The 25,183-nt window shown below is 60.0% G+C and overlaps 1 protein-coding gene across 7 annotated transcripts in view; it reads right to left on the bottom strand.

Annotated features, from left to right (window-relative positions):
* Nucleotides 1–1,354: 1,354 nt before the first annotated feature.
* Nucleotides 1,355–25,183, bottom strand: part of COLEC11 (collectin subfamily member 11) — a 34,207-nt gene continuing 10,378 nt past the window's right edge. Inside the window, exons 3-7 of one of the 7 annotated variants that reach the window (XM_059405099.1) lie at nucleotides 22,548–22,619; nucleotides 8,558–8,629; nucleotides 6,196–6,249; nucleotides 2,194–2,289; nucleotides 1,355–2,038 (exon numbers count right to left, since the gene is read on the bottom strand). In XM_059405099.1, the coding sequence (XP_059261082.1) occupies nucleotides 1,629–2,038; nucleotides 2,194–2,289; nucleotides 6,196–6,249; nucleotides 8,558–8,629; nucleotides 22,548–22,619 (704 nt within the window). In that variant the 3' untranslated portion in view covers nucleotides 1,355–1,628. The other 6 variants (XM_059405100.1, XM_059405095.1, XM_059405096.1 and 3 more) reach the window with 6 other exon arrangements.

The raw sequence follows: 25,183 nt of genomic DNA, 5'->3' as shown, positions 1-25,183 counted from the left end.
AGCACGCACATGCGCACACACACCCCATCCTAAAGAGCCCCCACCCCCAGCATCTGTGTCCCGCCGACTCCCCGCGCTCCCGGCTGCAGACGCATGGCCTCCTCCCGCCGCTGGATGGCAGCGTGGACCCGCGGGTCTGCAGCCCCACCAGCAGCCTGGGCTGGGCTCCCTCCTCCACCTCCGCCCACGCTTCCAGGGCGGGGGCTTGAAGGAGCAGAGCTCCGTGCTGTCAGCGGCACCTCATGAATCCCGGCTCTCACCCCAGCCAGGAACCTCCCCCCTGCCCTGGGAACAGGTCCCTTGTTGAGAAGTCGGGGATTAAGTTAGGAGCAATGATCTGCCTTCTGCCCCGTGGTTGATCTCCTATCAGATTTGCTTTGAGTGGGCATCAAGGCAGGACAGCCACATGCAGGAGGCGGCAGCAGGAGCTGGACCCGCTGAGCTCCCTCCCGCTTCTCCAGAGTTGGAGGGGACATGAGAGCTCAGAGGGATTGCCCTCTGCTCCCCTTGCCTCCAAGGTGGGGAGGAGACTCCGAGGGGCCGGGGCTCCCCCGGGACAGCACACGAGCCAGGAGAGCCCATGAGAAGGCCGGTGCTCACCTCTGACCCACGCTCAGACTGAAAGAGCAGGGGCTCCGTGCGGGGTGCTGGAAAGCCGCCTCAGGGCAGAGGCCATGCCCTTGTGCTGTATTCTTTGAAACATGAAGAAGTGTGGTTGATGCCCAAAAAGGAAAGGGACCTCAGATGCTGTGGCGGCCCCCTCCGGACTTGCCTCCCGGTGTCTACACGCTGTGATGTCCCCTCCCTGAGCGCGCACAGGACCTGGGGGGTCACCCCTCGTGGACAGAATGCCCTCGTGGTGGGACGGCGCACCACCTCCCAGATCAGGTCTCGCTCGTGTCTCTGACGCAGCCGCCGCCATGCAGGAGCTGCCCATGGAAAGGCCCCCGTGACAAGGAGCCTGACCCAACCCACGACCACCACCGGTGGGCAGAAGGGGGTCCGCCTGCACCCCAAGGAGAGTCCAGATCCATGGATACCGTGAGATCCTTAATGTTGTTGTCACAAAATTCGGTCCAGGGCGAGTCGTCCGTCACCGATGGGCAGCGCCCACGGGACAGGACACCACGAGGACACCACACGCTCGCACGTCAGCTGCACACAGCTTTGGTTTCCTTCCCCCGAAACCTGCGCTTGCCCCAAGCAAAATGTCCCCTATTTAGGTCACAGTGAAAAGGAGCAGACGTTTTAACGCAATTGCAGACACGTGGGCCAGAGGGAGGGCTTCTTCTCCACGCGGGAATGGAAGGGACGACGGGAACGGAAGACGCTGCTGCCACTGTTTGTGCTCAACTGCGGTCGTATTTCAAGCTTTTATTGTATAGTTTGGACAAAGGCAGAGCGATGCTGAGTAACAATTCCCCACGGAGCAGGAGGCGACGGCGCAGGGCTAACAGGTGACTTCCTCGGCCACCAGGCCCCCAGCCAGCCCCGCGGCCTCCCTCCCGAGCACCGCGCTGTCCGCGGCCCAGAAACGCAGCCAGCGGGCTGGGGGCCGCCAGCGCAGGGGGCAGGGGCACGGGGGGGCAGGGGCGGCCCGGGGCGGGGCGGAGGGGACGGCCGCCCGCTCACACGTGCTCCTTGTCGAACTCACACAGGAAGTGCATGGTGACGTGGCAGGCCACGTCGTTCCAGCCGCCCGAGGCCACCATCTCCACGCAGTCCTCCTCGTCGTAGGCGTTGTTGGGCTCGCCGCTGCGCCACTTGCTGAACGTCTGCATGGGCGAGCGGTCCGCGTACACGAACGTGCCCTCCCGCTCCAGGTCGTTGATGCCGATGAAGACGCGGGCCAGGCCGGCCTGCGCGATGTAGGCGGCCATCAGGCTGTTGGCGGCCTCGTCCTTGGGCATGCCCAGCGTGCCCCCGCGGCCCTGGCAGGACAGCTGCGCGTCCACGTACCTCTTCTCCTCCTTCACCAGCAGGTAGATCTTACTGTCCGTCTCGCGCACGCCGGCGACAGCTGCGGGGGAGGGCAGTGCTGGAAAGTGAGCACTCGCGTTTCTGTAAACACGCTCGGTGCGCCCCACACGCGAGTCCCGCCGCCCGTGGGCGTGGGCCGGGCGGGACCCGCCGCCCGGCCCCTCGGTCTCGGGGTTGGGGGGGAGGGGGAGCAGGGAGACGCGGAGAGCATACCATTTTTTATGAATTTTAGCTCCGTCGTCAGCTGCGTGACCTGGTTGTCCATCTCGCCGATGGCCTTCCTCAGCTGGCTGCATTCACACGGGATGCCTGCGGAGACCCGGCGCCCCATGTTAGAGGCGACTGGGGGCTGGCTCAGGAAAGCGGCCCCCCACCCAGACAGAAGGCTTCTTGGGCCAGCAGACCCCATGGGCCTTCGAGGCCGGGACGCAGATTCCGGGCTTCATCCCGAAGGCAAGGAGAAGCAGCCCAGGGACATCAACGGGGCGGCACCAGGACTGACCCCTTTTGAGACAAGGTCTGGGTGGGAAGAGGGGAGGGTGGGGGAGATGGGGCTGGGGGTAGAGTCGTGGCCGCAGCTCAGGGGACAAGGGGCTCGGGGCAGGGACATGCAGATGCAGAGAAGCCAGCACGTCTGAGGACAGCGGGGCCCCAGGGCCTGAGGGTCCCTGACGCAGCACAGCCGTGCCACCTCTGGTCGGGGGTCCTGGCCCTTCCGGGGCTCCTGAGCTGCTGCCATGAGGAGCTCCACTTGTCGACGCCCCGCTCCCCGTCCCCAGCCTCGGGGACCTGGCCACTGCCAGCCCCTTGCCTTCCCCGGACCGGAGCATGTCCGGCCTGCCCTGGCCGTACCACAGCCCGCAGGCAGGACCTCCTCTCTCCCTGCAAAGCCCACGGCGCTGAGCGCAGCCGCACTTCCAGATAGAACATCCCCGGCAGGAGACGGGGCCCGTCTTCCAGAACCTCACCGTCCTCCACCCCAGAGTCTGGAGCACCCTCCCTTCCACACTCGGCGGCTCATTGACACTCCGGCCCGGGCGCGTTTCTGGGGCAGAGCCCGTCTGAGACCAGACCCGCGCCCACGCCCTCCGGGGCTGCCCTGCTTTCTGGATTATTCTCTGCGGTGACAAGCAGGAGGCTGGTTCCTCCGCGGCCTTCAAATCGTGCCGTGGCCTCCAGGCCGGCCCCGCGCCCCTCCACTCTTCTTCCCTGCGGGACCGTCCGCATCCAGAGGCGGCCATGAGAGGCACTGCCATCCCTCCCGTGACCTCACGTGGCCAAATCCACGCCCACCGGCCATTCCTCCTCCTCCCCCCGCAGCGCGGAGGAGCCCTCCAGACAAGGGCTCTTACTCAGACATCTCTTTCGTCGCCAGTTTCCAAGCTCCGAGCTTGCCCGGAGCTACTCTCTGAATGTCACCATCAGGGTGAATGACAGCAAGTGGAGGCACGGTTGGTGGAGACACAGAAAGATGGGCTGATTCAACAAGCAGATCCCAGCACGTGCCCCCACACACGGCGGTCTGGAGGGGACGGTCAGCCCCAACCACTGGGAAGCCCGTTCGGCTCCAGGATCCCCCCACCCGCTCCCCCAGGGCCTGACGGCAAGCTCACAGGGAGGTCACAAGAGCCTGAACGAGGTGCTGATGCAGGGACAGGACACAGGACGGCGGTGCAGACAGCCTGGGACCGTGGAGGATGGCAGAGACAGCGTGGAACCGTGGGGGGCCATGTGTGTAGCGTGGGACAGAGGACAACACCCGTGTGGGAAACGCCACGTGAGCGAGGGGTGGCTGGACCCCCATCAACAGCGGGACATGGAGGACGTGCGCCAAGCACGCGGACAGGTAAGTCTAGACAGGAGGGGCCCCCGAGGGGGCATGTGGCTGGAGCAGCCGCGCGGAGGAGGACAGGCAGCAGACAAGCTCCACAGAGAGAGGGCCGCGGCCGCAGGACGGCAGGTAGAGAGGCCACCGCCATCGGCACCAGGAAGCTGGACACGTCTCCTGAGCAGCCAGGGTCCCGGGTGACCTTCTCGGGCTTCAGAGGAGGTTGCAGGGGGCTCCGGAATGAGAAAGCGCAGACGTGCTTCCCGAGGAGCGCGTGGTCAGAGGAAGGGGGAAGCTTTTCAAAGTGAGGAACACGCGCTTGGGGACGGGGGTATCTGAGCCGACCCGTGTGGTCGGTGAGCACTGCGGTCCCAAGAAGGACATGAAAATACTCAGGTAGAAGGGACTCGAATACTGAAATAGTCTAGGAGAGGGTGTGACAGACAAGGAGAGGGGATGCCAGCCACGGGTACTCCGTTTTCCGGACCACAGGGGTTTCATTGCATGATTCGCACTTCCGTGCCGAGTGCAATTTTCCCCACGTCTTGGTTACTGTAACCAGCGCTGCTGTGAACACGGGGGTGCAGACATCCGGCGGAGTTAGTGTTGCCTGCTCTGGATACACTCCCAGAAGTGGGATCGCTGGAGAACACGTTAGGTCTATTTTTACCTCTGGAGGACCTCCGCGCTGTCTTCCAGAGCGGCCGCACCAGGCTGCACTCCCGCCGACAGTGCACGACAGTCCCCTTTCTCCACCTCCTCGCCAGCACCTGCTGCTCTTGTGTTTTGGTCACAGCCGTTCCGACAGGTGCGAGGTGACCGCTCATGGTGGTGTTGGTTCCTGATGACTAGAGAGCCTGCGTTTCCTCTCACGTACCTGTCACCCTTCCGCGCATCTTCCTGAGAAAAATGTCCGTCCAGCTGCCTTGCCCATTTCTAACCGGCTCTTTTGCTGAGGTGTTGTATGAGCTCCTTGCAGGTTTTGGATCGGCTCATCACCCAATGTACGGTTTGCTAATAGTTTTTCACTTGGTTGGTGGTTTCCTTTGCTTTGCAGAAGCTTTTGAGTTTGATGAGGTCGCACTTGCTTACTTTTCCTTTTGTTGCCTTTGCTCTGGGCATCATACCCCAAAACCCGAGACCAAGATCCGCATCGGGGAGCTTCCTTCCTGTTTTCTTACAGGAGTTTCATGGGTCTCGGGTCCTACATTTAAGTCTCTGGCCCATTTCTAGTTAGTCTTTGTGAGCAATGTAAGATGGGGTCCAGTTTCATTCTTTTCTACATATGGTCCTGTTTTCCCAAGAGACTGTCTTCTCTCCATTAGTGTTCATGGCTCCCTTATTAAATGTGCCTGGGTTTGTTTCTGGGCTCTCGGTGCTGCCGCATTGGGACTGTTACCGTGCCGGTGTCACAGCAGCCGCATTGGTCTGTGGGACTGTTACCGTGCCGGTGTCACAGCAGCCGCATTCCTGTCGCTTCATGGCACAGCTTGAAATCTCAGCGTGTGATGCCTCCTGCTTGGTTCTCCGACATTATAAGCCCCGTAAGAAATGGGAGCCCTTCAAGACTGTTTCCAAGAGGAACCAAAACCAGCCAGCCACCCTACGTGTCCATCCGCGGAGGAGGGTTCATGAGCTGTGACATGTATACATGGAGTGACACTCGGCTGCAAACAATTAAACATTTGTTTTAAGATTTTGTTTATTCATTTCAGAGAGAGAGAGCGAGTGCGCGCACAAGAGAAGGAGAGGGAACATGACAGAGAGCGCAAGCAGGGGAAGAGGCAGAGGGAGAGGGAGAAGCAGACTCCTCGCTGAGCAGGGAGCCAGGCGCGGGACTCGATCCCAGATCCTGGGATCATGACCTGAGCTGAAGGCAGACGCTCAACCGACTGAGCCCCTAGGCGCCCCAGGGAATCCTGCCATTTGTGATAACAAGGATGGACCCTTAAGTCATCACTGCTGGGAAGCGAGTCGGGCAGAGAAGGGCCAACCCTGCAGGCTCCCCCTTCCACGTGTGGGGGGAGGGAGCCGGAGCAAGGGGCCGGCAGGTGCAGACGCCCACCAGGGATGCGGTGCGCGCGGTGAGGACCACGGCCCTTCGTGGGACACACGGGGGAGCTGGTAAGAGCAAGTCCTTGGAGTTCTCATCCCAGCGATCATTCTTCCCCTTTTCTCTTCTTTCTTTTCTTTTTATTGTGTCTCTATGAGAAGACGGATATTAGCTGAAGCGATGGTGGTGATCGTGTCACATTATCTGTAAACCAAACCCCTGTCCTGTAACCCTTAAACCTTTACAGCAAGATATGTTAATTATCTCTCAATAAAACAGGGGCAAGTGCAAATTTTCATGCATGTTTTAAAGCCCGGCGGCCCGTGTGCCATACCTGGTTCTCCATTGGGGCCAGGGGGTCCCATGTCACCAGAATCTCCTTTTTCGCCTGAAAAAGGAAAGCAAGGTCAAGCAGAGGTGGGGCGCGTCCCTTGAGGCTGAAACTGCCGAAGTTCACAATGTCGTTTCTTCCATGTGTGATGCCCTAGTGTTTCCCGCAGACCCTGTCTTTGCTGTGAACACAGGGAGTTGTGTTCTAAGGTGATTACCTCGGGCTCTGTCGATGTGACCTAGAACATACGCCTAGCACGAGATCGGAGAGATGACCGGACCCCCTTCTTTAAGTCGAGTCCAACAAGTCCCGGTTGTGTCATAGAACGGTCTGTCGAGACCATGTCGTGAACCCCTGGGTCAGGAACAACTAAATCTGACTCCAAGTCTCACCCACCTGGCGGCCGGGAAACAGTGATGCTGGCACCTGGCTGGACCTGGGGACAGTCCCCCCCAGTGCAGCACGTGGGCTCCCGCCTGGCCTGAGACACGGCCTCCCACAGAGGACACGCCACACAACCCACCCCACCCCCCAGCCTCCCAGCGTATAAAGCCAAGGGGTTGGACACAGCGTGCCAACAACACTTTCTGGCTGCTCTAAAATTAGACAAGTCTATTAAAGGCACCTGAATATTCCCGCAGCGCGCTCTCTCCTCCCCGAGACAACCTGAACGTCCCAGTCGTGTGGGAGGGGGCAGGAGCAGCGCCCCCTCCCTCTGAGGATTCCATGCATCCTGTCCACGTGGGGAGCGGGGGAGCCTGCCAGCCCTGTCTGCAGCATCCCTGGGACTCCCTGGTCAGCCTCGGGGCTTGGAGAGGTCTGCAAGGTCAGCCCAACCAGGCCCAGGAAGCAGATCAGGTAAACTAAGCTAACGAGGGGCTTGTCTGCACACGGCCCCTCGGTGAGACACTGGCGTTGCCCGGAGCACACGTCGTACATGAAAGGCACACGTGTCCCTACTCAGTGGCCAGCACAAAGGGGCAACAACCCAGTTCTCTCTCAACAGATAGAGATGCCATGATCAAGCCCTAAGAAGGAAGGAGATGATCTCTGGACACGTGCCGCTGAGTGGGTAAGTCAGACACCCGTGAGGGCCTCAGACACCCGTGAGGGCCTCGGACACACTGACTCACGGACTGGAATTAGAGGAGGGGGGACCGCGGCCGAGGGAGGGACCAGAGACCCCGCCTCACCAGGACACGGCTCCTCTCGGGGGGTGAGAAGGTTGAGCAGCTGCTCAACCTGCAAAGGTGCTTACTGCCACGGACTTGCGCACCTGAAAACAGCTAACACGGCCAGTTTCACGTTACGACGATTTTACCACCATCTCTCAAAGCCTTTGGGAAGCACAGCGGCCCCTCTTCCTGCCGCACACACCGACGTGCTCTGGAGCGAGCCAGCAGCCGTGCCAGCAGGTGCTCCCCGCAGGGTTCCCCAGACAGATGCTGGGCTGGCTGGTCTCTGCCACCCTCCTGCCGAGGACCCCTTCCTGCCAGGGACGAGCTGCGGCCGGGGGCGGTGCCTGGCACCGTCAGAACCGACCACCCGAACCCACTCACAGCTCAACCCCCCGGCAGGTTAATGAGGCAGAAGGACTCCAGCGCCAGGCTTGGGCAGACCACCCTGAGCCCCTCCCTGCCACACAGGCTCAGCCACGCTCCCGATCACCAGTCCTCCCCGGCCTTGGGCCCCTCCTGAGCACCAAGGGGGAGGTGGGGAGACCTCCACGGGATGGGGATCGCTCTCTGAAAGTTCGGGGCCCGGGGGCTAGGCGCAGGACGTCCCAGGTGCTCCAAGAGTGTTTGCTGACTGGGTGTCTCGGAGCCTTCCTTATCTGCCTGGGCCTTAGTCTCCTGGCCTGTCCCCGCTGCAGGGTTGTGTGGTCAGATGAGGTCGCCAGATAGCCGCAGACGAGGGCAAGTGTCTTGTCCCCAAACGGCTGCTCTCAACTGGCTGTTGCCTCCTGGGTCCCATTCTCATGGAAACCCACGCCCCCAACATGGTTTGAAAAAGTCACCGAAGCTGGAAGTGGACAGTGTTTCTGGAGGCCTCCTGTTACTCAGATGGGGCTCGGTGCTTCCTTAAACTGGTTACAGACGTGGCAGTGAAAGGTCTTGTCTGAGTAGCCGCCCCCAGTTCTCCGCCAGGGTGCCCCGTGAATCCGCAGGTCGGGGCATGCTCAACCCAACCTGGTGGGCACCCAGCCAGCCGGCAACCCTGAGCGGCCCCAGAGGCAGACCCTGGGACCAGAGGTATCACGTGTAGAGCTCACAGAAAGAAGCAACTGGCCAGTCTGCACGCGTTCTCCAGCGCCCGCCCCGGGAGCCTGGGAGGGAATATGGGACGCGGGGTGCGTCGCAGATACCTTTAGAACCAATGGGACCGACTTTTCCATGGCGACCCACACCGCCCTTCTGTCCTTTGTCGCCCACGGCTCCTGCGGAAAACACAAGATCAAAATTGGTTGGTGCGCAGGTAGTTCAGCCTACCTCCCGTTTAACTTCACCCACGCACACTCGCACGTGCACGCACACGAGAGGAGACGGACCGGGTACGGCTCTCATCTTTCCGTGACTGACCCCCGAAGGCTCTTCATGGTCACTTGTTGACAGATTTCCCAGAGGAGGACACACCTCCCCGAAAAGCCACGCGCACTGCGGAACCAAGGAGACCACCGGTGGGTCCCCATCCAGACCTCAGCCCAGGCCCCTCCTGCTCTGCCCTCACATCGGTAGAGAGATGTGCTCCACCCCAGCCCGGCCCACGTCCAGCAGCTGCTCCGCCCCAGCCCGGCCCACGTCCAGCAGCTGCTCCGCCCCAGCCCAGCCCACGTCCAGCAGCTGCTCCGCCCCAGCCCGGCCCACGTCCAGCAGCCACGCTCCATCCAGGGCACGCGGGCTGCTCTCGGGAGCCGGGAAGCCTCAGCGGGGTGTGCAGTGACCACCGAGGCTCCTTTCCCCCGAGGGGGGAGCCTCACTCACGCAGGAAGCTGGAGGAGGGGGCGGGAAGGAGGGTCCAGGGATGCTCCGTCACACGCTTCCGAGGGGTCTAGTCCTCCAGCAGGGCCCGGCCACACAGCGCCACCGTTCCCTGCGTGCAGCTTGGAGGGTCAGCCCCTGCAGCTCACTTTGCCTCTCCCACGCTGCCCATCCCTGCAGGCCGGCCCGGTGACCGTCCTCACGCCCTGACCCCACAGGACCGTCCTCACTGACCGGCGCGCTAAGACCCAGGACGGCGGTCCTCCCCCGTTCCCAGCAGGGGTCATGCGGGCGGAGGGCGTGTCCTCCCCCAGGTGCTCTCGAACTCTCGGGCCGTCCCTGCTGGTCCGCTGCTGACCCCAGACCGCAAACCCAGCCGGCAAACAGCGCACACACACAGAACACTTAGTAAAAGAAACACGCGGTCAGACTTCATTTAACATAGAAACTAAGGGAAACTGAGCACAAGCTCCTCCGCAGCAGGGAGGGGACAGGAGGGACTTCGTGCTGCGTCCAGATAAGGCTTTGTCCTGCTCTGACGCCGACTCTCACCTTAAACCTGAGGACTTCCCAGCCCGGAACTCGTAGCTTTGCAGACAGACAGAGGTCAGAGGACAGAACACAGGCCTGGGGACAAGCCCGGCTGACATGGAAACGCATCCCCGTGACACAGAAATGGCTGACATTCACACACACTTATTCACGAAGCACCCTCACGCCCACGCTCCTGCTGGCTCACAGAAGCGATCCCTGCACAGACAAGGCCCCAAGGGCCTGAGAGGCTGGTCTGGGTCATGCGGCCGGTGTACGGCAGGACCGAGACAGAGCTGCGACTGCAGATCTGAGAGCCAGTGCCCCCTTCTTGGCACCACGTTTGGCGGGGACCCCAGGGAGGCCGAGGCCAGGCTGGCCCAGCCGTGACAGAGACGACTCGGGCCACAGATCCTGTGGACTGTGAGCTCCGCGTGGCGCAGCAGGACTTAGCCCGGCGGCAGGCGGGGAGCGGTCGGACACCTGCAACAGGTGTGCTGATGCAGGACAGGGGCTGTGAGGCAGCCCTGGCGAGTGAGGGGTGGGGAAGGTGCCCCGAGGGACACAAACCTCCAGGTGGGGAGCTAGAAGAGAGTGGCAAGGGGACCCAGGGTTGCCGCGTCTGGTGACACGCAGAGGGGCTGGGAGGGGCGAGGGCACCCGGTCAGGCAGCAGGTGAGAGCCGAAGACAGGTGCCCAGGAGCAGGGTCGGGGGGCAGAGAGGGCGGTGGGAGAAGGCCACCTCTGGGAAGGGGTCAGGAGCGGGTGACGTTGGGGAGGCCCCTGGGCAGGCAGGGAAGGGGGGAGGAGCGGGAAGCAGGCTGTTCCCGGGGGCACCCGCACGGCAGGAATGTCTGGCGGGGCCCGCAGCGGCCTTCTCTGCGAAGGCCCCAGACCAGCAGTGAGTGGTAGCGGTGAGGTGGCCCCACAGGAGGGGCAGCCCAGAGGACCTTGCGGGGCGGTGAAGGACGGGGTGCCCACAGGGTCGGAGCTGCGTGGTGAGACAGGGACAAGCGTGAGGCCCTGGCCGGAGCGGGGTCAGCGGCTGAACACGGCAGAGAAGCCTTGGGATGAGGCCAGGCATGGACCTCTGGCTGGGAGCTCACGGGGACCCTGGGGCCGAGCATGGGGGGGCTCCCCGTGGGGCAGAGTTAGCGCAGGGCCACGAGCAAGGAGCAGCAGGGTGTGGAGGTGGCGCTGCCTAGTGGGAGGCAGCCCTTCAACGCCCCATCCCTGTGTGGGGCCGGGGTCCGTGGGGGACAGCGCTGAGAACTGGCTCCGCGTTCCTCGTCTCCGTCCTGGCCCACCGGAGCCAGGCCTGCCCCTCCCGCCCCTGCGGCCAGAGGACCCTGGGTCACTGCTGACCTGCTCCAGGCTCCTGACCGGCCCTTCCCCCCACCAGGGTCCCCGGAACAGGCTCACCCCCAGTGACCCTACTGCTGAGCCCCCAGAGCAGCCAGCAGGGAAGGGAGCAAGAGCAAACCGCGTTCAATCACCCCGAGCCCAGCACTCAGCCCATCACACACTCGCCCCCGGCAACCCTGCTCCAGACAGCGGGGCTGTCACCACTGAGCGCTGGCTTGTGGGAAATGTGCCCCAAGTTCAATGTCGCGGGGAGAGGCTGCCGCCTGCCTGAGGCAGTGAGGAAGGGGCCTTACTTCCCGCTGAAGCAGGAGCAGGTGCTCGGCCACCACCACGCTCCCCGCCATCTGGAAGCCACGGTCTGGAACGCCTCTGGGGCCCCTTCCGCCACAGCCTGTCCCAAGACTGACCCAGGGATTAGAACGTGGCTCTGCCCCCTGCTCCCCGCGGCTCTCATGCCACGTGCCAGAGAGACCCCGCGCTGGTCTGCTCCACCTCCACGACTCGGCCCTGCAGCCGCGCAAGCACTGTTCTCCCCGGAACCGCCCCTCCAACTTGCTCGCCCCGCTGCCTCTCCCTCTGCGCTCAGTCCGTGCTGTCTGCTCCTCCGAGGAGCGGCCCCCGCCCAGGCTGAGTGCCCCCGCGTGGCCTGCCCACCGTCACCTCCCGCAGGGGACTGAAGCGTGTCCTCCCCGCCCAGTGCTGAATCCTGGCCCCCTGTGATGGGGGCTGCCAGAGGGCCTTGGCAGGTGAGTGGGGTCCGATGAGGTCGTGGGGAGGGGGCGGGTTGCCCAGCACAGGACTGTGGCCCTTGCAGTCAGGAGGGACACCAGAGCTCGCTGTCTCTCTCCAGCATGAGAGAAGACGGCCGTCTGCTGCCCAGGACGACCTCCTCGGCAGAGCCTGACCAGGCCGGCGCCCAGATCTCGGACGTGCAGCCGCCGACACAGTGACAAACACAGGTCTGCTGTTGCAGTGGTCCAGCGTGTGGTGTCTGCCTCTGCAGCCCGGCCGGCCACGTCCCCACCCTTGTCCCGACGCTCATGCCCACTGATGAGGTCAGAATCCCGGAGCTGACTGCAGCGTTTCTGCACAGCCGCTGGCGAAGAGCATTCTGCAGAAAATCAGGGTTCCCTGGGACGCGTACACACCGTGTGTGCCCCCACGGGGGCAGCCTCCCGTCCCCAGCCTGCTTCCAAACGGCTGAGCTCTCTGTCCCCTAACTCTGGAGTGCACCCCCTTCCTGGCATCCAGAACGGACCATGAGCGTGGGAAAAGTCAGTTGGAGCTGCAGGATAAAGGTCAGGAGGACCTCCTGTTTAAGCTTTCCTAACTTTCCTGTCTCCCCCAAACGTGAGGTCCTTCTGCTGTTGTCACTCAGCAGTCAGCAGCGGTCAGCTGTGACCTTCCGTACTCGTCCTCGCGGGGACGTTCAGACGGAGTAAGTACAACACAAGGTCCCTACGGTGCTCCAACGAAGACAGTGCCTGAGCAGGAAGTCTCGGTGCAGACCGTCCCAGCAAACCCATTCTTCAGATGGGAAGACAGAGGCCCAGAGAGACCCAGGGACTCGCACCTGCACTGACCAGTGGGAAGGACTGCTTCCAACACACAGGAACACCCCCGGCCGAATTCCCACGAGACGGGGCAGGGTCGCCAGAGCCCGGGGAATAAAGGGATGTGCCTTCCCGCCCAAAACCCGACGGTACGGAGGAGTGTGGGCATCACATCAGTGCACAGGCCGGCAGTGAGGGTGGACCCGGCACGTGAACGGAGGGTCCCTGCCCTCCGGGAAGACCCCAGCAAGAACGGCAGGAGGGGAGCCCTTCTCCCTGAGGCCCGGGCTGAGAAACTCGAAACGACACCAGCGCCCTGTTAACCCACCCAGACAGCTCCGGCGCCCCACGCATGCCGGCGGAGGAGAGCCCTGGATGCAGGCACCCACCGTCAGAAGTACAGCTGCCAACATGCCTTCCCCACCCCCGCAGAACGACGCACCCCTGGGCCGCCCCGGGGTCCAGCACACACCTGCTGTCGCGGACAAGTTATAACCTGAGAGGACCGGAGAGCCGTGGGCTGTCCGCCCATCTCTGAATCACACAGCCAAACATTCACGCCAGGTGCCACTGTCCCCTGCGGGTACCAGACCCAGCTCCTGCCCCTGGAGAAGAGAGGGACGCTGCCTGGGGCGTTCCGAGGAAAACCAATGGGCAAGAGGGACAGACGGGCTCACGGAACAGGGTGCCCCTGCCAGGGAGGAGGCCTCACTGCGCCCCGGCCAGAGCCGGCCACTCGGCACCTGACCTCAGCAGCCTCCGGAACCCCAGGAGAACAAATGTCCGTGTTTAAGCAGCGCCGTCTGTGGGATTTGTTACGGCAGCCCTAGAAGACCAGGACAATTTCTCTGTACCCCCAAGAGAAATGAGTTCAGAGAGACCCACCTCGAGTCACACAGCACTCGAGGGAAGACTGCCGTTCTGTGACCCTGAGCACGAACTCCACAGCCTGGCAGATGAGACCCTGATCCCAGGGCAGAGCTGTGCAACCTTGGACACGTCACCCACTCTGAGCCTCAGCGTCCTCATCCCTCGAGACGCATCATGGCGGTGGTCGGCACCTGTGTCGCTGAGCACCTGGGAACAGTTTCACACAGACGGAGGCCCCTGCTCCGCATCCGGGGCTCCCGACTCGCGCCAGGCTAGGGACAGAGGCTTCCCGGCACCAGGGACATCCTGCACTGAGCCAGTTTCCAGCAGCCAGGCTGAGTGCGCGCCGCAGGCTTGTGACCGCCCGGCTGGGACTCAGAGGCTGAGGACATGCGGCCAGCGGGGAGCGGGACTGCTGCCGGGCTGCCCTGCCTTACCCACACCAGCCTGTCCCTCTTGCTCTAACCTCAGCCTCCTCCACTGGGCCGGCCCCGCAGGCCCTGAGATTCGAGAAGACCTGGTCGTTGCCCCATGGTGCTGTGGCCGTACAGGAGGCCCCACGGGCGGTCAGAGAGCCCACCCCGCTGCACACGTGCTCCGACGGAGCAGTCCGGGAAGAGCCACCCTCGCTGGTGCTGGGCAGTGTTCACACACACACACACACGTGCATGCTCACGCCCATACATGCTAATGCACAGGCACCTAGAAACACGGCCCCGTGTGTGCACACGTGTGTGCAAACATGTCTGCACCTGTTCAACCACATACACACATGCCACACACACGTGCATGTGTACAAGCACACCACCCGAGGCTGTGAGGCTGGTAACCATCAGCTGGGTTTGAGCCCAGACCTCCAGGGCACCCAGAGGCCCCAGCCCCTGTACACTCGCGCCGGTGCCATGCCTCACCCCCTACACCTATCATGGGAGGGGCCATCCCTCCAGGAGGAACGTTTTATCTCTCCGGTGTGTTGAAAAGAAAGGGTGAGAACCAATCCCCTGAGACTGTTGACAGGTTCTCCAGGGCAATCCCAGGTGGCTGGCGTAGCTCACTTGTTTTCACCTGCAGACACTTCTTGGGAGGTAACCTGGGGCAGAAGACTGTTGTGGTTGCAAACCCAGAGGCTGTCCAAGGAGCGCGGGTCAGAGCAAGAGCTCTACCGCCTTCTCCCGCTTCCGGAAAGGTCTTCTTGCTCCTCCAAACGACAAGAAGCTTCTTGCAAAAACCACACACGTCTCTGTCCCTCGGTTGCAGGAGATGATTAGAAATGCACCAGACGCTGCAGCCCCGTCCCCTTCTGCCTGAAGAGCTTTTTGCCGAAGCCCCCGGGAGCCGGGAGCCGAGGTAATGCCCCTGCACCCGCTAATGAGACGTGTGCGAGACCACGTCTGTCCTCCAGACACGCACAAGGCACGAGAGAACGGGAGCCGCTCACTGCAGGCAGGTAACTCTTATTAATTTTAATGACGATCTCACACAGTCCTTTGAAGTGGGATCAGGGCAAAGGGGCACTCAGAATTCAGCTTCCCTAGCGACTTGTAATGAAGGGCCTGTCACTGACATGGGGTCACCCTCCACCTCCGAGTGCCGGGAGGGTCCCCAGAGCCTAAGGCAAGTGGCCCAGGAGCCTCCCCGATCTCGTCTGAGCAGCGTCTGGGGACGCGGAGCCCTGAAAACGAAGGTGACGCTGGAAGCAGTGTTCAGCCACGCAGTTCTGAGCCGCTGCCCCAGAGCAACGCAGGCCAGAAAGGCGGGGAGTGTCCTTGCTCCAATGGAGGACAGAGGACAGCGGGAGGCGTCTGCGCACCCTGGCCTGGCTTGTGGTTCTGGAAAAGGGATTCGTCAGCTTGCACGCACTTCCTCTTGTTCAAGTTCCCGGCCGGGCTGGGGGGCTGCTCCGTGGGCTGCTCCGTGGGCTGAGCTGAGACCCCCGCCCAGCACACGCACATCAGCCAGAGGCAGTCCCCCTGCGGCCTGACCCACGTGGGCACAAGCGGTGGAGCGGGCTGCGAGGGCGTGCGGGCACTCAGGACCCGTCACCTCCCAACCCACCGGCAGGCCCTGGCCACATCACGCGAACAGCAGCTCCGGGCGGCGTCTGCCGATGGATGCCCGCATCTCAGCCACACATTAACGAGAGCCCAGCGAGCTGCTGCATCCTGCAGTCTGAGAGGCATCGGGGGAGCGAGCCCTGCGGTCAGCAGACGGCAGAGAGCCCGGCTTGGCGTGGCCACAGACCTGCCCTCTACCACCTGGAGCAGGGCCCACAGATGCACCGCCCAGACCCTCAGCACAGGGCATGGGGTCACTACAGATTGCAAAGATATTCGAAGATACTGAATTCAAGAGCTTTTCCAATGGGTGAGGAGCTTCCAGGTGCCACATCTCCCGGGAGGCCCTGGAGCCCTAAGAAGAGAGTGAGGGCGCCTGCCCCAGGGGCCCACCATCTTGCTTGGAGTCTGGTGTATAAAGAAACGGGCATGACAGGGCTGTGGCACGCCGTGCCCACCGCACACTTGGCAGGACTTGCCACAAAGGACCATTCCCGAGGACCCCAGGGGACGTGTCCCTCAGGCCTCAATGCCAGGGCGGTCGGCGAGTCTAGGCAGTTAATGGATTCTGAGTCTCTCGGTCCTCGCGCCCTGGGAAGCCCTAAGAGGAGGTGGCCGGGCAGGAGGGTTGTGACGGCCCCGGCCCCCCACACCACCACACTCACGCTGCTTCCCCTGGAGAAGAGTAAGTTGGAGAACCACGGGTGTCTCCCTCGGGCCCCGACGTGAGGACGTGAGCCACCTGTGCGGCTCGCCCCACCGAACACCCGGGACCTCACAGCATGAATTTCACTGAAATAACCTCATCTTATACATGAGGATAATATTTTTTTCTTCTCCAATATTTCTACCTTAGCTGAACCGTATTTTGTCACCTTTCAAACGGAGCATGAAAAAAAGAGAAAGAACAGGGAGAGGGCAGGGAGAGCAACCCGCCGAGGAAGCAAAGGGCGAGGGACCGGCCGCCGGAGGCCCACAGCAGCCCCGGGCCAGGAGGACGCACGGCCCCGCACCCCACCCCGGGGAGCCCGTGAGACCCACCGCGCAGGCCGGGCTGGGCGCGCTCCTGCGGGTGGTCCCCATGGAGCAGTGGGCAGTAGGCGGGGTCTCGATGAACCCTGAGGGTCCCTCCCGCACTTCGAGCGGCCGGAGCGGGAGCAGCGCTCTGCACTGGGGGAGCAGAAGGCCCCGGACCAGCGACTCCTGCCGCCTCTTCGCTGGCCCTGGAAGCGAAGGAAGGAGTTCGTCCAAGACCGAAGGAGGGACTGAGGAGGAAGACAGGGTCGGCGACCACGGATCCATCCAGTCTGGGACGATCCAAAAGGCAGGAAGCCCTGCTCTACAGCATTTATGGAAAGTGGTTTATGGACATCCAAGGAAGGGACCCTCCTCACCCAGGGGGAATCACCCAGAGAAGGTGCCAGAAGGACAGTGGCTCTGGGGCATAGCCAGAACTCACACAGCTCAAGGCCATGGAGCCTCAGATGAAACATGGAAGACTTTGAGGACAAAGGCCTGCATATGGTCATTTTTGCAGCTGTCGGACAAGATGCTGAAGAGGGGCTCTGAGTCCCATGCCGCTGCGTCCCAGCAGAGCACCTCCAGAAGGGAGCGGGAGGACCCACTGCCTGCGGCCCAGGACCACAAGGGGACCCACGCCCTGGCTGGCCGAGTCAGATCCCAACTGGCCAAGGCTTCTGAGCCGGTGTCGGGGCAAGTGGGTGTCTGCAGAACACGGCCTCCCCTTCCCAGTGAGTCTGGGGGACCTGCAATCCTGTCTTCCCCGAGAAGCATAGTACCTGACCTTCTGTGCCCTGCCTCACCCAGCCACAGCTGCCTGAGCGGGGGCAGGAACGCGGGTTCAGGGACCCCACCCCCACCCAGCTGTGGCCGCCAGCCTGTCCTGGCTTCTCCCCAGAGACGGGCGTGTGTCCCAGGAGCCATCAGCGGTGAGATTGTCCTGCGGCCAGAAGGTCCTCGATGGGACGCAGAGCCGGCAGAAAGCAGCCAGCTGGCACGTGGAGGAAGGGCTGCCGCAGGACAGACCAGGGTGGGAGCCCAGAGAGGCCGAGGCCGGGGAGCGGCTCCGGAAACGGCGGGCCCGTAACCCCGCAGGGAATTTGCACACCGCCGTCACACACTAGCAAGGTCACCAACAGGAGCTATTAGTCTTCCAACAATTTCCCAAAGGCTATCACCAGTAGAAATCACGTCGCAAGATAAAACGGACACCGGCTGAAAGGCCGCAGGCAGAGACCCATCGGGAACTGAAAATCGGTGGCGGAGTCTCTAGACGAGAACGGGGCGCTCCAGTCGGGCGACCCGACGCAGCGCAAGTGGACACAGGAGAAAGCTCACAGGCGGGAGCGATAATCAGTAAAATGTGAGACATTTGAACAATAATAAATTCTACGGGCGCCTGGGTGGCTCAGTCGGTTGCGCATCCGCCGCCGGCTCAGGTCATGACCCTGGGGTCCTGGGATTGAGCCCCGCATCGAGCTCCCTGCTCTCCCTCTGCCTGCTGCTCCCCCTGCTTGTGCTCTCTCTCTCTCTCAAATAAATAAATAAGATCTTCTTTTTAAAAGTCTAAAAAATAAATAAATAAAATTCTAAAAACCTCCCAAGGAGCCCAGTAATATTTACACGGAAAAAATGATTCCAGGGAAAACAATTTCTGAAAAATGAAAAAGTCAACAGTCCATTTGCCCACACCCTGAAACCAGGCAAGTCGCTGCCCCCCACACCCGCCTCTGGTTTCTGCAACTCTCACTCCCCTTGAGCGAAGAGCCTTCCGGAAGCTATAGAAGTCAGAGACTGGACATCAGGAGCAGCGCACCTGAACAGTGGCCTTGCTCGGCTCAACCGGGCTGAGCCGGGAAGCCTCCGGGGCTGGAGGAAAGCAGGGGAGCGGGGGAGAGAGGGCAGGAGGACCCCGAGACCCAGCACAGTTCCCGCCCCACGCCCCTGCCATACAGAGGCCACGGCAGCTGAGGTCACCCCTCCTGGGAGCTTTCCTGCAGGGGGGCCGGAGCGCCTTCTGAGGTCGCCCACGGCCCTCCACGGCCGGCTGGACCCGGAGCACCGCGTCAGCATGTCTGCGGGGGGCCACCAGAGGCTACACACCTGTGCCTCCGGTTACAAAAATGCACTGACATCGAAAATCAGGCCACGGTCTTTGCTGGGAGTACTAAAAACACAGAAAGGAGTAAAGAGAACATTTAAATGCCTGTAATCCTACAACCCAGAAATCACTACTGACGTTCTGGGTTATTTCTTTCCTGTCCTTTCTCTGTCTTTGTGTAAATATTTTAATCAGTCGTGTCTGTTCTTGTATCTGATTCTTGTGTCTGATTCTCTCCCATGTGTCACGTCAGGGCCGATCCTATTCTTAAAGATCGCCCCAAAAGATACTTCCGACATTTCCGCATAACTGCTTCCACCTCTCAGGGATCCAAGTACATGAACTTGGGTTCACGTGTTCTCTGTATTCTGCACTCAGCAAACACCCCAAACTAGAGCTGCTCATTCCGTCAGTGGCGGTGCCAGACCCCTGATGAGCCCCACCCTCGAGACTCAGGGACTGGCGTGCTCAGAGGAAGTGGTGCTGGTTAACCCGGCCGCTGCCGCACGGGGCTGTAAAGGGCCGGTCCAGGCTCCTCTCTCCGCCCTAACCCCACAGAGAACTCCACACTAGAGCACTCCGCCCAGGGTGGGATTTTTAAGTTACCCGTGGACACTGGGCATCCACTAACGTTACTTCACAGCATGAAAAATGGTCACATTAAATTTAAGAACTAGAATGCAAATTGAGGGTTTCAGGGGGGGGGAGGGAGGAGATGGGGCAGCCCGGTGGTGGGGATTCAGGAGGGCACGGACTGCACGGAGCACTGGGTGTCGTACACGGACAATGGACCATGGAACAGTACATCAAAAAAATTGTTTTACTTAAAAAAATTTTTTTAATTAAAAAAAGAAGTAAGATGCAAATTTATGTGGACACTACAATTATAGGAAAGCAAAAAAAGGCACAAAAAAAGAAATATCCTAAAGTAAGTGCCAATCTCTCAGTGGTTTTATTATGGTGATTTTCTCACCTCGTCAGGTGTAGATAAACTTTCTACCGTAGCATATGTTGGAAAAACTGGAAACAAGGCAGTTACTTAATGAAGGTAGGACTCAACTGCCACTTGCATGCTGAGCTCAAACATGGTTACTTTGAAAAAAAAAATCGATGAAATAGGATCGTGAAATGACTTTGAGACTGTCTAGAGTAGGGGAGCTATCTCCTTCCTGACTGTGAAGCATAAAATCGCCCACACAAAGAAGTAGAGGAAATCCCTTTTATCGCTCTGCAAATTTCATAATTAGTTCAGTAATAAAATAAGACAATCTGTCTACTCTCCTTCCCACTTCCATAAAAAGTATAACAATAAAAACTACAAGCACTTTAGTTCTGCGATACTGTTAACTTATCACAACCCAAGAACTCTGAGAAGAGTTCCGCGCCGCCGGCCCCCTGGTCAGCTCTCCACTTGGTCAGCCGGGCTGGCCTCTGCGGGGATGGCCACTACCTTGTTTCTTGCAGGGGCCCCGGGAGAGGTGCTCCTGCTTCACTCACTCCTGCATTTGCAGGGGTGAAGTGCTCCCCAAACCTCGGGAAGATTGCTCGTTTCAGGGGTGACGTGCATGGACCGGCATGAGAATGTATGCCCAGATGGCCTCTTTAAAGTTCCAGATTCCACTTAAGGCAACTTATTCGAAGGAAATACTCAGAGATATGCACAGAAAACACAAGTACAAAAGTATCTTAGATATCAAGAATAAGAACCTAAAACTTTTTTTAAAGATAGAAGAAGACAACCAAAGAAAAAATAAGAGAAGACCCAAAAGACAGAAAAGAAATACGAATGACTTTTAAATGCCCAGATGATGACTCTACTTCATTCATAATAAGAGAAGCGAAGTCATACTCACTAAGGTGGCATTTTATGACTGTCAGACGGGCGGCTTCCCTAAGTCAGGGAGGGCAGCAGGAGACGCATTCCTTGTGTTGCCTGTGACACTGTCTCAATCTCCCCGAGGGCACCTCTACCCAGATTTCGAATGCACCTCACTCTGATCCAGCAATTACACGGTTTATCTTCAGACTCTGATCCAGCAATTACACGGTTTATCTTCAGGCTGTACTCACAGACATTTACAAATGACACATCCGAGATCATTCTCTACAGCAGACCCCTCCAGGAATGGGAGACCAGTTAAAGCGTGGCAAGTTCACACATGGGAGAGCAGGTCATCGCACAAGAGGATGAGGGGGCGTGCCTGTGCTCTGTGGAAGGATCCGGGCGCTTTGTTAAGTCAAAGAGGGAAATTCAGGACCATATGTATATGGTGCGACTGCTCGTACAAGAGGAGAGAAGAATCGGGTGTATGTTTGCCTGTGTGCTTGCTGATTCATAAAATACGTCTGTAAAGAGAAGTCAACCACCAGCGTTGTTGCTGGGGAAGGTGCCGGGGGCCTGGGACGTAGGAAAGCGTTCACTGTGAGTCATTTTATATGCTTCGAACTTTGAACTAGGACAGTAGTTCATTTATTTTTTTTAACTGGTTTTTTGTTGTTTTTTTTTTTTTAATGAGTAAAGGAGAAAACATGAAATAAAAATCAGGGGCACCTGGAGGGGCTCAGTGGGTTAAGCCTCTGCCTTCAGCTCAGGTCATGATCCCAGGGTCCTGGGATCGAGCCCCTTATCAGGATCTCCGCTCAGCGGGGAGCCTGCTTCCTCCTCTCTCTCTGCCTGCCTCTCTGCCTACTTGTGATCTCTGTCTGTCAAATAAATAAATAAAATCTTTTTAAAAATTTTTTAAAAAGGAAATAGAAATCCTTAAGGCTAATGGAAGGATCGTGACAGAGATGTTGGGTCTCGAATGTGACAAAGGTTCCCGGGTGGACGCAGCTATCAAAGTCATCACTTGTACATCAAAAGGAGAATGTCCATAAATTGTACCTCAAAAAAGTGAAAAAACAGTGCATGGGCTTGAATATATATATACTCAGTGGCCTTTATCTGCATCGTCATAATAACTTTCCAGAAACTGGAAACCGCCTCGCTCTCCAGTGTTGCAGGACTGGCTGGGGGACCAGCGGGACGGGCCGCAGTTTGAGTCCCAGAGCACAGAGCGCGAACACTGACGAAGCACTTCTACCCCTTTACTGCGCGGCTACTTTGCACGGACAACTGCTCCCTGTAAGACTCAGCACAACCCCAGGGGAAATGGAGAATTACACGACTGTACTTAGAAGGAAACAGATTCAGCAATTAGAATCGGCTGGCCACAGGAGCCTTCCCCTGTAGAACCCCCCACGCCCTACCCAGGTCTGTCCCTCGGTCCTTTGCACACCTGCACCACTGCTTGCACACCTCCTCATCTGCTCACACACCTCCTCTCTTTACCCACCTCCATCATGGCTTGCACACCTCTTCATCTGCTCACACACCTCCTCACTGCTTGCACAGCTCCTCATCCGTTCGCACACCTCCTCACTGCTCGCACACCTCCTCATCCGTTCGCACACCTCCTCACTGCTTGCACACCTCCTCATCTGTCTGCGCCTCTTGATCTGCTCACGCTCCTCTAGCACTGATCACACGCCTCCTGATCTGCTCACGTGCCTCCGTAACGTTTAGCACACCTTCAGAGTTTCTCGCACACCCTCCCAATTGCACGTGTGCATGTAACACTCCCGAATGACCCCATGTTGCAGAGGAGGCTGATGAGGAGCCGCACGAGATGGCCGGTGCTGTGCGCCGCTCCCAGGACGTGCTGTCTCTGGGCATGCGGCGCACTCTGCACCCTGGCTCGCTACGCCGGCACCAAGCCCCCCTCGCATCCGCACACCCTCCTCTCCCCTGTGGCTGCAGCAGCAGCACCGGCTGCACCCTCTTGGGCAGACCCCACGGGGGCTAGGAAGGGCCAGACTGGCGGGGCCGAGGGGCAGCAGGTACCTTTCTCTCCTGTGGGGCCGACTCTGCCAGGCCGTCCGGGTGCACCTTTGTCTCCCTTCTCTCCAGCATCCCCTGTGGAAGAAGTCACGGCGTTTAGGACCTCCTTCTGAGCACAGATCCCAGCCTCGGCTTCTCACCCTGTGGCGGCCAGCCACACCCCTTGGCCTTCCGGTCCCCTGCCCCAGCGGCAGACATTTCCTCTCTTACCCTGACCATCCCCCACCCCCACGGGCTTTCCCCCTCTTCCCACCCTCCATCAGGGAGGCTCTCAGGGCCCCGCCCCGGATCCGCGTGGGGACTCTGCTTCTGGGCCCTCCTTTCCCCGTCCAGGGACGTTGCGACCCCTTCTCCAAGTATCCCTCTGGGCTAGCTTGCCCTCTGGTGCACAGCGCTCCCTGAGAACCCCTGTGCCTGCCCCTCTGCCCTCAGGGCAGCATGAGGAGAGCGGGCATCTCGAGGCTCTCCGGTGCCAGGTGTCCCTGTGTATGTGGCTGTCCGTGTATCCGGCCGGCGCACCAGGGAAGAATAAACAGGCGCTCCCGTCCCCATGCCTGCGTCCTTTCAGCACGAGGGGAAGCCACACACTCGGGGGTGGGGAGCCTGAGACCCGGTGGGCATATCCACCTGGTTCGGGTTCCCTGGCCGGGTGTGTCCTGCTCTCAGCCCAGGCCGCATGCCGCCGGCCCTCGTCACGGGTCCTGGCGTGTCTGGGCGGTCACTTGCTCATCTTTGATCTGCCGCTGGTCTCACTCAGAACTGAAGCGGGGAGCTGGGCTATTCGTCTCCTGATGCCCCACGCTTCGCACACCGCACGTCGACCCGACGGCGTCTCCCAGAGGTGAGTCCCTCCGTGATGCTCCTGGTTCTCGCGGACACACAGATTCTCCCGCCGGCAAGCCCCAGGCCAGGGGTCGTCTCTGCTTTCCGTCTCCCTCATCAGTGGAGCGCAGCCTCTGCCAAGCTCTGTGGGGTCGGACCGGCCCGCTCCCTGCCCTGGCCCAGCTGGGCCGGCCCAGGGCTCCCGGCGGCTCTGGGGACCGTGCTCCCGCGGCCCACGCAGGACAGACACGCATGCATGTGGGGACGCCCACGGGCAGCAGAGGCGGCGGCAGGAGCAGAGGCTGGAGTTGGACGGAGATGTCAGGGTCCCTCCCCAGGCCTCCTCCCCACCCCACTCTAATCCACACCCAAACCTTCTTCCTAAAACACAGACCCCATTATGTTATGTCCCTTCTTTTTTTTTTTTTTTAAGATTTTATTTATTTGTCAGTAAGAGAGAGAGAAAGAGCCCACAAGCAGGCAGAGAGGCAGGCAGATGCAGAGAGAGAACCAGGCTTCCTGCAGAGCAAGAAGCCCAATGCGGGACTCGATCCCTAAACCCTGGGATCATGACCTGAGCCGAAGGCAAAGGCATTAACCCGCTGAGCCACCCAGGCGCCCCTGTTATGTCCCTTCTTAAAACCACCAACAGGCTGAACGTGGAGACAAATGATGCATCATTTCTAAAGCCGTCCTCGGGAGCCCAGGTCGTGGCGGCCACCGTCCCACCGTCCCACCGTCCCACCGTCCCACCGTCCCATCGGACCCTCCAGGTTGTGCTTCTGATCCGCTCACCGGCTGCTTCTTCTCCCCAGTGACCAGAGCCTTGACCATATCACGCGGCTCGTCTGCCCGACGGCTGTACCGCTCCCCCATGAGGCTGTGTGTGCCAGCAGGGGTCCGCGTAACCCCCCAGTGCACCCAACGCCGGCCACCGTCCAGGCTACTTCAGCTCTCTGTGACCCTCCTTGGGCCTGCGAGCCTGGTGAGGAGCTTAACTGAGCTTACAGATGCCCCAACGAGATGCCCCAAACTGACCGTCTGGCCTGAAGGAGGGGGCATCCCAGGTAAACTTCCCCAAACACAGAGAAAAGCAGAGTGCCAGCAACAGCCTGTGCTCACCTGCGTGCCCCTGGGGGGAAGGCTCCACGCAGCCCCCGGCTGAAGGGTGGGATCACACACGCCCAGCACACACGTGGCCCTTAAGTCTCTGCGTACTTTACGGTTCTTAAGAAAGGAAACTATCACAGTAGAAATACTTGGGGACACATTGATAGACCCGCAAGAAATACCAACTAACAGACTGAGCCCACCACCCAGAGCCTGCACACACCCAAGCGACACCAACACCTGGAAGATAACTACCAGAGGAACGTGACCCTTGGGGCCATCAGCGTCTGACCCTGAAATAAGACGCTGAATATTTTCATAAAGGCAAGAGAAGATAAACACCTACGATCAAAAGTAAAAAGCACTGATGGTGCGCCTGGGTGGCTCAGTGGGTTAAGCCACTGCCTTCGGCTCAGGTCATGATCTCCGGGTCCTGGGATCGAGCCCCGCATCGGGCTCTCTGCTCAGCAGGGAGCCTGCTTCCTCCTCTCTCTCTGCCTGCCTCTCTGCCTGCTTGTCATCTCTCTCTGTCAAATAAATAAATAAAATCTTTAAAAAAAAAAAAAAAGTAAAAAGCACTGAAAAGAACCAACTAGAGCATGGAATGGTCTTCCATCTTTTTTGTCTTCTTCAATTTCTTTCATGAGTGTTCTGTAGTTCCTCCAGTACAGATCCTTTACCTCTTTGGTTAGGTTTATTCCCAGGCA

The sequence above is a fragment of the Mustela nigripes genome, chromosome 7 (genome assembly GCF_022355385.1).
Source record: "Mustela nigripes isolate SB6536 chromosome 7, MUSNIG.SB6536, whole genome shotgun sequence".
Classification (NCBI taxonomy): domain Eukaryota; kingdom Metazoa; phylum Chordata; class Mammalia; order Carnivora; family Mustelidae; genus Mustela; species Mustela nigripes.
Note: the sequence above shows the minus strand (reverse complement) of the source record. Positions and strands in the feature narration are given on the sequence as shown.